Raw genomic sequence first — 12541 nt, forward strand, 5'->3', positions numbered from 1 at the left:
TTATTTCACTCATATAGACTCTAACTCATAGTGAGTTTTCTAGGTAATTTAATACCATGTTTATAATTATGATACAGGCACATTTATTGTACATAAAACATATATAATACTGTAAAAATAGTTATAACACTACTGTCATGAGCAGGCAAAGGCTATTATTATGGCACAGTCAGTGGCCCTTTCAATCGCAGAGTGTACTATCACTATTATCAAAATTACGATTTTTATTCTTATATCATTATAAACATGAATTGTTCCTAATCATTGAAAATTTCAAAGTTCATTGGGAATGAAAAAAATATTCAAGTCAGTAGACTTGAATAGTATAAGAGTAGTATAAGAATGGATCTCAATGTTTGCAGAAGACAATACTTTTACATAGCAAATAAATTGATTAACAACATTCCAGATTACCTCATTGAACATATCAATGGTAGATCCGATAAATTGTTCAAAAGAAGATCTATTGAATGGATAATAACCACTAGAATAGAGAATAAAATTTTTGATTAAATCATATTAGTCATAAAGTCATATTAGTCATATGATTATTCATAAAGATAATCATATTATCTTTCTCTATCAAGGTATGTTTTGCTGGCACTCTTACATCTCTTTCTTTTTCTTTCTCTTTCCCTTTCTCCTTCTTCTCACTTCTTCATCTCTTTCATTTAATATTATGATATTGAATTTCTTATTATTCTTTGTTGATGTAATGTTGGCAACTCTCACCTGCGCACAGGATTTTCCTTGCAGGTGATTGTTTTTTTGTATTTTTGCTGTTCAAGTGAAATTCTTGAATGTATTGGTTTTGGAAGAAACAATAAAGTTTTTGAATTTGAATTTGAATTTGAGTAGTTTAAAGGATTATTACTACGGTACATATTATGTACAGTAGAGCCTACTGTGGAATTGAGTCACTCATAGTACGCTAAATAAATATATATTTTTTTCTTAATATTCCATTTTACTATCACATGTAATTCATAATAATTTATATGTTATTTACATTCGATACTCCCATATGCGGTCATGCTCTAAAGAGCTTGCATTATGTGTACCTAATGTTACTTTTTGTAATATTGTAATAAATAAAAATAAATAGATAAATTTGAGGCCAAAGCTGAAAATAATTATAGAAATACATCGATCCATATAATATCATGGCATTTATTAAACATGCAAGAATAGTATGAATTGAGAACATCCTTGAGCCTGATCTGCATCCTCTATTCTTTATCTGGAGTTGATCACAAATATGTTCCCAAATCCCAATTTGTGTCATGCGAGATTTGAAGCCTGTAGAAAATTAAATTTGAAAAGGATAAGTAATAAAGCAGGAAATTTCGAATATACTTTGGAATGACTCTATGATTCAAGTCAAGAGTCAAGATGATACATGGTAAATACCAAAAATACGTTTTTTAAAGGAAATGATAAAAAACACATTTGAACAAACAGAATGTTGAATAAGTTGATCGGGTTAAAGTGTGCAGGTTTGTGTTTTCATCATTTTTGAATCATAATAATATGATTAACAATCTTTCAAACACTCTTCAGAGACAAAAAAGGAAGAAAATAATAATTTACAGTACTGAAATTTGTTATCTGCGTTTTTCTTCTTTCTAGCTACTACTAGTCCACTTCCATATAATTTTATCATCTTGATGGTGTTGGCATTGTCGTAGCGATATCTTTAGGTTATTATTTTCCACTCATTCTTAGTTTTTGCAATTATTGCTTTTCTAGAGCCTTGATTTGGGAAAAAGGATTCACATACCAGATTGTGAGTGAAATATTAATATATTCATGCAACAAAATTGCACTTTTATCTTTTATCAAGTGGAATAGAGATTTGAATAATAAATCATTTTTTTCCACAAAGCTCTCTATAAAATACAAAAATGTAGATCTATGGTTGCTTTCAAATTATTATTGCTTCATTCATTTTCATCATTTGTTTTGTTACGTCTTTCATAAAATGAAAGCCTTGTTGAAAATTACTAAAATAATAAGTTATATTTATTTTGCCACCCACCTTATGAATTCGTACAAAGTCCTTTTATATTACTGTTCATCATTCCATGCGCTTTGCAATCAGGTTCACCTTTGATGTACGGATACTCTTCTTTATAATTACCTCTGTAAATTGAAATTGAGAAAATTCTATGTTATTATTTGGAAAAGTATCACAGTATAAAAAGTCAAATTCAATTTTTTTACATTTTATAAATCTAAAGAAATGTGTATTTCATTTTTGTAATGTAACTCGTGGAAAATATCATAAATATTGAACCTATGAGTGAAGAGAAATTAATATTCTAGTAATAATAGAAAATATTGTATCAAGTAGGCTATCATGAAAATAATAAGAAACTGCTCACTACTTACTGTAAAGTAATGAAAGCTTTCCACACTTATTTCTACTCATATTTTGAAAATAATGAAATTGGAGGATCTATTTTATTATAATTTTGTACTCACGATGGTGCATAATTGCACACGTACAGAATCTGGTCTTGTTTATTCTCTAAAAAGCTGGCAAATCCACATCCAACTTTGTTGGTGTTGGCCCACACCACCTTCAGAACAGACATAGGTATTTATTTTTTATAATGTACGGTACTCCAAAAACAAGTGTGGGACTTATTCCAAATAAATTGCAAATCATTAATAGATTACACAATCTACAGTATCCCAGATGGTGTAAATTCGTCCTAATAGTGCTATATAGAACTCAAAACAAAAGGAAGAACCATTTTTAGTTGAATAGTTCCTTATATAAAACCTTGTTCAGAGAAGAACTCCCCAGAAATGCGGATGAGACCAAGAGCCAAGAGCTTTGAATTAATAATTTTTAAAGAAAGCCAGAAAGATTTCTGAAAATCTCAGAAAATAGGTGAGCCTATATTGCTTGGGAAAAAATATCACTCATTCTGAAATACGTTGCTAGTGAAGATATAGATGTTAGATTACCGTTATTCAAAACCTTAACTTGAACATGAGTTGATGTAATGTTCAAATAATAAGTGTAATATTACATTTTTCTCGATTGGAATCGAATCTTCAATTCGAGATCTATGAAACTTTATAGTAAATATCAGAGTCATCGATATACAGACAAACTTTTTGACTGAGAATTTTTTATCGTAAATGATTGTTGCATTGTTCCATGGTGTCACCGAGGCTGGGTTGACAGAATTAATAGATAAATGGTTTATTTAAATCGAAATGATATATAAAAATTTAAAATAATAGTTTCAAAATAAAGTTTTATTGAGAACAAATATAAAATGTGAATTCTAAACTTGCAATTTATAATTTTGTTGTTGACGTGTCATGAAGTCATCACTGATTTTGAGATGTGGTTTTGTTCTGATGACGAAGCTTCCTTGTAGCTTTGCTTTTCCTGTGCTTCTCTCTGAAACATGGCTGGCTGATGTGTGTTGTAATTTTGTGCTCTCTAAATAATTTTCTGTTTAAGTGAATTTATTAATGTTTTAAATTGAGTTTTAAACAGTTTATAGTGTTCTATTTTGTCTATATATTGTTATTTGTGTATACAAGCCAATAGCCACTGTTTTTCAACTATAATCTGGATAAGTAATTAGCTCGTAGTGACTAGATGCTTAGGCTTGTAAGATATTGTTCTTTGTGTATTTGTGTAGTATTTTGCCAAAATTCATCTGAAGATTATAAGTTCATTTGCTCTGAAAATTGGATTTCTCATTCATAGGCGATAGATCCATTCATAGTTTATCAAGAATCTATTACGTTGGAGCCGATAAATTTCCTTAGGTTAATAGGTGAGACAATGCTATCCAACCGAATTAGGAGAAATTGGTAGCACGGCATAAGTGATGCTCATTTTAAACATTAGTCACACAATGAATTTCTAGCAGTTAGGTTCAGTCCTATATAGTAAATAATTTGAAAATTTGTTACTAAGGAATAACCAATAATAGGGATACAATTGAATGGATAGAAACTTAAAAATATAAATTTTCGAATGGACTTGAAACGTTGTCAAAAATCCACTTTAATTAAATAAAAATTAAAAAATTAAACACACATGTGTGAGCACTCACGAAAGCATGCTCATGTAAAATATTAATTTTTATTTAATTAAAGTGGATTTTTGAAAACGTTTCAAGTCTATTCAATTATGGAAAAGTTCCACAACATCAACATTCACGCTACAAACTTAATTAATATCAATTTTCAATCGGAATCTGCTCTTATTGCCAACTTGCTTCTGTTATTCTAGTCTCTTGTGTGAACAGATCACTCACTATTCATGCAAATACTACTTTATGGTTTTTCATAACATCAATAGGCCAGATATTTTCAATGTCATTATATGGAAAATATATTTTAAAAACACCACTGTATTCAAATCGTTTAGGAGTAGGCCTACTGGATTTGGCTACTCATTCACACTGTGTATGCCAATGACAATGCCGTGCCATCTAGTGGGAATATTAGGAACTATAATAGCATCTTCTTCCGTGACCTTGAGAGTATCAATATTCAGTCACCGAATTATTATTATTAAGCAGCCAATATTATCGTCTTGTCTGTGCGTGGTAGGTGGTACGGACAATATCTTCCTATTTTCTTTGATAGGCCTACTTTTCTACGAGAAGGCCTATTAAAGTATGCTAGTTATTTGAAAGGTTGAGAAGTGAATTGATACTTGAGAAGCCGATTTTGCGCACTGTAGCCGGTGCAAAAAATAACCAATAGTCTTGAGAAATAATAATAATTTGTAGTTTACACCTTTATTTTTTCCATGTAAAGAATAGCAGAATCTATAAGCACAGATATGAGCCTAGCAAGCTCAGCCCACCTTTTGTGGCGGTGGGACTCTCTATTATTACTGAGTAGAGAAATAGAGAAAATATAGCATATAAGTGAGTGAATTTCGTGAAAAACTTGTGCCATCTTCCCATAATTTCGTGCTATCTGATAGATAGATCTTTCCTGTATATAATATAGACTACAGAGCCCAGCCATGTAGGTAGGAGGCGTGCAGTGGCGGCGATAAGGGCCCCGCAGACCCCGCGGCGCGGGGGGCCCCAAGTTAGGAAAAAAATGAAGAGTTTTAATCATTTTTTTATGTAAATCAAGAACCATAGAGTGTATCAAAAGTAAAATTGTTAAATAAGTTCCAAATATTATAACTATTTACATAGCTACTATCACTATATAAATTATATGAATAGATCAGTCTCCATCTAAAAGGTAATGAAATACAAATTGTCAGTAGTTGGCTCCTTTCCTATTGTTATTGTTTCCAGTGAAATGAGTCATTCAACGGCCGAGAGAAGATAAGAAAATGCAAACAATCAAAACATAGCATACAAACTAGGGACTTTTACAGTAATACAGACTTACTTACAGTAACGGTGGTGGCAATACACTGATCAATTTCAATGGGCAATTAGTCAGTTTGAATCTAGCAGTCTAGCTAGCCTGTACGCGTCGCGAAATTTATAAAAATCGGTATAGTTCCATGTTTTATTTCATTTTAGCACAGGTTCTACTTAGGAGTCATCTAGTGAAAGTAATTACTGTGTCTGTATTATTACTTTTATTTCTACTGTTAGTGAAATGGAGAACAGACGAAACTTATTTAAGTGGTGCACAAAAGAGAAAAGTTCAGAAATAAAAAACAAAAACTGAAGAAAACATCGAAAACAATGTTAGGTAGAAATGTGAAAAAGGTGTAAAAAATACTGTATAAAGGGGCCCACAAAAATTCTCGCGGGGGGCCCCTAAGCCCTTAGCGCCGCCACTGGAGGCGTGCGATATTGTTCTGCGTCCCCGGTATATAGCTACACCGTCTAGGCTACACTGGATAGGCTACACTGGATAGGCTACACTGGATAGGCTACACTGGATAGGCTACACTGGATAGGCTACACTGGATAGGCTACACTGGATAGGCTACACTGGATAGGCTACACTGGATAGGCTACACTGGATAGGCTACACTGGATAGGCTACACTGGATAGGCTACACTGGATAGGCTACACTGGATATGCTACACTGGATAGGCTACATATCCACTAAACTGCCTATGCCTAATTAGTTTTCTTGAAGAGTAGGACTGTCAAGGTTCAGACTGATATGATTTGGGCCATAATTCACTTTTTAGGTTGGATGATGGATTTTGATACATACCTGAGTAAAATGACCTGTTTGAGTTCGCCGATCGTTGGAGTCTCCTTTCTGAAGCTTTTTATATCTGTAGAAGACATGCTCTCCATACCAGCTTATTATGACTTTAGTGAAGTTATGATGCCGTTTGGTATGTGGACCTCCATAATGAACAATATACATGTTTTGACCAATATCTGGAAGTTAAAAACGTAGGATAGGTATTCTATTCTTGTGTAATGACATGATGTGGGAAACCGAGTAGCTATAACATAAAGAATATTCTTCTGTCACTTCTCCACGAATTCATGTTGCCTACAAAATACTGGAGAATATTTGTATCGTTTTCATAAGATTTTTTCAGAACTAGTATGCCAGATCTCTCCAATATCATATATACAGTATAACTCATTAGAAACACTTTTATTATATTGTAACTTATCCCGAAGACGTTTCAATTTTGAATGTATATAACATAAAGTATATATATATATATATATATATATATATATATATATATATTAGCCTACATTTATTTTCAAGCTAACACATAATCCTTCATCTATATATCTTTCTGATTCTGAGAAAAAAACGTGGAGCATTCCAATTTTACTATGAGCAGAATAAGTATGAATCATATAAGCTTAAGTTATGATTTGTAGACTATTTGTGGGAAAGTCAATATATGTTTCCTCTTTCAGATAGGACTACGGATCTAATATATAAGACCTACCGTACTGTATCGTAGGCCTATAATTGAACATTTCAACAAACTCAATATTTTTATTCAACTTGAAAAAGCCTATTATAAGTTTTTCTTGCAATGTTCTATAATTCTCTTCACGACATTGTATCGATAAGAGTATAATAAATGAATTACAGAGTACCTTAATATGGTTTAATATAATATATTATATTAGTTTTAATTTTCATATATGAATTTGGATTGACTACTAAAACAACTTTCATGATATAAAATTGAAATTTGAGGAATTCATTATGAGTTTAGATTCTATAATAACTTAGGAAAATGCACTCACTTTCGCCCCTATCATCATCGTGCTTAAACATGTGTTGGTCGGCCCAAAACTGTGCTCTTGAAGCTAGTTTGCTATCCCAATTCTGAAAATGTCTCATTGTTAGAAAAATAGCAATCTTGGAATACCTTGAATGATATTCTGTGATACAGTTGAAGAGCATCCATCCTGGTTTTTATCAATCTTTTTTATATATTATTGCTTATTTATTAAGGAAAAAGGATATTCCATTCCATGTACGGTACCATATATACTACGGTTCAACATAGCAGTACAATATTCATTTTTGATGTACCTTCATGAGAGGAGGAAAATAATAGAAACTAAAGCAGTTGCACTAGCATTTCTTTTTATTTTCCAAGCTCTCATTCCACTTTTATGGTAGTCATTACCTACAATATAAAAAAAATTGTTTGGTACCATGATACTATTCCATTTGTTTGGATTGAAATAATTGGACTTCCTATATTTTGCAGAATATTCATTCTCAAATTCTCATGAATATTTTATTATACTCCATTTTTATATGCATTATTTCATGTCATATATTATTCATTCCATATGAAAAATATTGGAAGAAATTAAAATTAAACCAGAAATCAAAGTCTTGTACGCAATAATATGCCATGAGGAGCGAAATCTATGAGATAACTTACCCCTCTACCATCTGGCTTAGCAAAATATATAGGCATAACTTACCGTACATTTCTTGAAAACGATGATCGATAATTTGTTTAAGTTGGAGGAAACATCAGCTCACTCTTCTTGCTACTCTTATCGTGGGCCAAAGATAGGTACCTACCTATTTTAAATGCTATTCAGTGAAAAAAATTTTTGACTTTGACCCACCATCAACTGCATGTTTTGAGCTGGTGGCTGACTCTCAAGCTGACCAAGTGCAACTGTTGCTCTCAATCTGTTGTGGGTATTGACAATTATTCTCTGGTTATTTTTCTCTCCTTGTTGTGAGTCATTATCCTCTATACAACTTGTATGGCCCTTACAAACGGTTTCTGAACTATTCTGTACATTTGTGTTACCTGGAAAAATCATCGATATTATAATAGTACCCTCATATTAATTTATTTTGGACACTACTCTTAATCATAATCCGAAATGGAACCTGATAGAACACAGTCCTTTTTGAAATACAATAATATGAGGGTACTAGTAAATTCTCCATAATTGAACTTCTTAGTAGTACGGTAGATATCAAAAATACTTAAGCCGTTAATCATTTTATTTCATGATCGGGTGAACACATTATACTCATATCTTATACCTTTTGTGATATCTTTCTTTCCCTTCTCCATAATTTGAATGTTTTTTTTCTTCTATAGGATTTATAAATTTATCATTGGAAATGTGTATTTTTCTATATCAATCCTGATTTCAACAATCTCAAAGTCAGTGACAAATGCCTGTGCTTATTGCTTCATATGCAAAGCTGTTGCTTCGCTACTGGTGAAGCAAAACTATTATATTCAATTCCATATTTGCTAGATTCAGGATTCAACTGCATAGAATAATTGGACTATTTCCACAGACAAATGAAACTTCGAGAAATTATTTAAACCTCGTCGAAGGCGTCGGTGTACCTTTCAAGATAAAAAGTGACGAGATGACGAGCCACAATAATACTCTTCAAGGTGATAGAGAGCAGTTCAACTTGAAATAATAAGATTCAATTATGAGAACTTTGAAAATCAAGGATCATATTCAAAATGTGCTTCCAAAATAGAAAAACCATAATATCATATTATTTAAAGAGAGCTATAGGTACTCATATAAATTAATTTTTAGTTCTATTTGATTCCGTTGGTCTTTCTTATGATAAAAATAATAATTTGTTGAAAAATGTATTCACAGGTATCTTTGAATTTCCTTTTTTTAATGTTTTAATTTTAGTTCAACAATCCATTTTTTTCCAGTGAATTCCTTATTCTCTATAAAAAAACATTGAATATAGAGAGCTATATTCCCTTCTAAGTCCACTGGTTTATATGAGCAATCTTAGAATTTATATTTTACCGCTGATTGTGCAAAAATAGTGTCCATATTCGGATTATACTCAGATCTGTAAATGTTTGTGAAATTGAAGAAAGTGATAGCTTACCTTGACTCTCATTAGTATAATATTGAGGACCGAACAATTTGTCCATGACAATCTTACTTATTATAGTCAATGTGACGGCTATGACTATGGACATCACAAACAGCAGGCGAGAGTAAAATATCGTTGATAAAACCATATTGCATGTTTTGCAAAATAATATTATCCGGTATACAACTTATAGATACTTTCCTCTACCAGTATAAACAGTAGCCTACTACTTGTTTTCTGAATGTTTGTTCAATGATCAGAAAATAGTTGAAGCAGAAGAGAAAAGGTTATCAATAGTGCATGCTGGTAGGGTAAATAACTACTGTGTTGATCGTAGCCTGCATATATTTCGAAATCTTGAAGTTTTATCTTATCATTCTCAAACCACATAGGCTACTCATCCTAGTTGTAGAAAGCCACAAACTATAGCACAAAACATTCTTTTCCTCCTTATTCCTTTGATGATTCATCATATTATACTGTATAATGAGTTTATACTGAGATGCCAAAAAACGTTCTTCTGACTACTTTTGACAATAATTGGAAAAAGAATTCTAACTTTTCCTGAAAAACTTTGTCGCTTTCACCACTCACTCGCATCTTTTGAAACAAAAAAGTTTCTAACATGTTGAAAATTTCATGTTTTCTGCACGGAATGTCTTGACATTATGAACTTAATAATAAATTAAGAAATAACTATTTGTCGGATGAAATTAATCCAGACACGAATGGAAAGAAGACGTTCTCCTATACATTTTGATATTGAATTCTTACTCATTTTTCGATATCCAATAATTATTCTGAGGAAATGTTATTCAAAAGAAAAACATATCATTTCGTGATTCTCTCAATTTCATTAAAAAAAATAAATTTTCTTTTAATCCTTCACCCCTGAAACTTTCTCAGCACTAGCCTACTGGAATATCAGGGATGACATTCTACATACAACTCTGTGATTGAATTAAGAACTTGAAAAACTTTGCAAAAAACTTTTGCAAACAAGAACATTTGACAACGCTCTAATTTCTTCGGATGGAGGACAAAGTCTCAACTTAATTATACAGACTATAATTGTTGAAAAACTAAAAAAACATTGAGATGTTCCTTCAACTCCCATCAAATCTGTACATAACTGGTTGTGCACTTTTTATGCTTCCATTCACTGTGGCACGTTGCAACTTGCTACTTCTCTCGTTGCAATTCTTGCTAATAATTAACTGATTGTACCCTCTTTATGAGCTTTAGCCATACTTTCAAGGCTCTTATTCAGCTACGTCTCTGATAATGTTAAATTAAAATATTAATTATATATGGTACTATTATGAATATACATTAATATTTGTATACATTTTTCCACATTTATTTTAATACGAATATTACTTGCAATTGTTGTAACTGATTGTAAAAACTAACATCAACTCTTTGACGTTGGATTTATAACTATTAGTTCAATACAAATAAATATCATATCTTAACCAGGAAAGTGTATCAAATAATTGAAAATATAAAACAAAATGAATGCCATGAAGTTAATTCGATCCAAAAATGTAGTTATTATTTTCCATTGATGACTTGCCGTTTTGATGACCACTTATGAAGATTCATCTACGCTTTCATCCAGGTTGCGATCCTGTCAAAATGATATATTTAATCAGGTCTAGTTAATTGATTAAAGAATAAAATTCAAATGAAAATTACATTTTATTGTGATTTCCACTTAATTTTTATTTGTAGAAAAATTGAAGTGCTCCAATGTGCTAGACTTCAGCACAATATTATAACAGAAGAGCCTTATTCTTTACACTAGTAATAACTCATAATAAATTTACTGATCATCAATTCTACAGAAAAACATAATGATATTCAGACTTGATAAACTTCATCACTTCTTGAAGAAGAACAAATTCAATATAAAATTACTATTGTGGGCTGTTTGAATGGGTTGTGGATTATTTGAATGGGTTCCTGTAAACATATAGGACAAAATCAAATAATTATAATTAATGTCCTGCAAAATATATGTCACACTCCCACATAAGCACACTTATTGTTCTATTATTCAACAATTCAATACTATAGGTCCATTTTCAAAAATATAGTAGCTTATCATATAAATGATACGAAATACAAATTTCTTTACAAATTTTTACAACTCCAATAATTTATATCCTAGATTACCTATCCATTCTACAGTAAGAACTGGAACTGGAACGAGTGAGAACACAAATGTTGCATTATTTTATCATTAAAATATTTTGTTTTTCAATTATTTTTAAATCAATTGTATTAGTGGGTTGTCGTTTTTCGTAAACTGAGAGCCTCTATTCTCATCTAGGCACTCTCATTCCTTTGCTGTAATAAATCCTCTCATAAATACCAAATTCAAATTCAAATTTCAAATTCAAATCAAATTTATTTCCTCCACAAAATTCAACAATTACAAAATTTAGGATAATGTACCTTAATCTAGTTTACTTACATTCTATCAACAAAATAAAGGTACAAGAGGTGGAAATGAAACCACTGGCATAAGTGAAAATCACTTGTTCGCCAGTAGGAGTAGCATATTGTCAAACTTCGGTCATCCACATCTAATTAAAACAAAAAAAAAAGATGTATACAAAATAACATAAATAAATTACAACTTATATTCTAAGAGAATTAATCCAGCTATGTATCGAGACTCTTAAATTTAGCAGAATAGTAGTTCAATTACAATGGATGTAAATTAAACTATCTACACAATATACAAATCAAAATAATGACTCTCAGTTATCCATTTCTTAATATTCCTTGGTACACTTTTGGAAGGTAGTTCTATGATAAGCCCGGGTGGAATAGAATTTATTAGTTTTGGAGCTATATAAATTAATTGCTTACGAATAAGTGTTAGGTTTGAAACATATGATGCGAATTTGTACAAATTATACCTAGTCCTATGATTTCCATTATTTAATTGCATAAAATTAAAATTGTATCTACAAAAATATTTAATCACGCTCAAAACATACATTTGTCTTACTGTCATGACTCTAATATCCTTGAAAGCACTCATTGAGGGATAAATGGTTGGTTTATTCAATATTGTTTTTATTATCATTTTTTGCACTCTAAATAAAGGAGCTACATGCGTATCGAACGTACCTCCCCAAACCACCAAACCATATTGTAGCAATGATTGCACCAGAGCGAAGTACACCATTCTCAGCATTGGTAGCCGAAGGATCGATCTTAGTT

At 31.3% G+C, this 12541-nt stretch overlaps 1 protein-coding gene across 5 annotated transcripts; it reads right to left on the minus strand.

The window, feature by feature from the left end:
* Positions 1-869: 869 nt before the first annotated feature.
* On the minus strand, positions 870-9615 carry LOC111045152 (venom allergen 5.02-like). 5 transcript variants are annotated; one of them, XM_039421716.1, is made up of 7 exons: positions 9314-9615; positions 8050-8243; positions 7204-7285; positions 6188-6360; positions 2509-2582; positions 2042-2142; positions 870-1301 (listed from the first exon to the last, which is right to left on the minus strand). In XM_039421716.1, coding segments are annotated over exons 1-7 (765 nt in total). In that variant the 5' UTR covers positions 9453-9615; the 3' UTR covers positions 870-1299. The 5 variants fall into 5 exon arrangements, with proteins under 5 accessions (XP_039277650.1, XP_039277649.1, XP_039277647.1 ...); XM_039421715.1 differs by having other exon boundaries at positions 870-1299; positions 2039-2142; XM_039421713.1 differs by having other exon boundaries at positions 876-1301; positions 2485-2582.
* Between the last annotated feature and the right edge of the window lie 2926 nt (positions 9616-12541).

The sequence above is a fragment of the Nilaparvata lugens genome, chromosome 2, assembly GCF_014356525.2.
Source record: "Nilaparvata lugens isolate BPH chromosome 2, ASM1435652v1, whole genome shotgun sequence".
NCBI classification, from domain to species: Eukaryota; Metazoa; Arthropoda; class Insecta; order Hemiptera; family Delphacidae; genus Nilaparvata; species Nilaparvata lugens.

What these genes read in the sequence shown, in the direction of transcription:
- LOC111045152 (XM_039421713.1), bottom strand. Translation starts at nt 9,452, where the DNA reads ATGGTTTTATCAACGATATTTTACTCTCGCCTGCTGTTTGTGATGTCC. An exon ending in CTCAAAACATGCAGTTGATG is followed by an intron (nt 7,286 to 8,049) that starts GTGGGTCAAAGT and finishes AGACATTTTCAG; the next exon opens with AATTGGGATAGCAAACTAGC. An exon ending in GTGTGCAATTATGCACCATC is followed by an intron (nt 2,143 to 2,484) that starts GTGAGTACAAAA and finishes TTCAATTTACAG; the next exon opens with AGGTAATTATAAAGAAGAGT.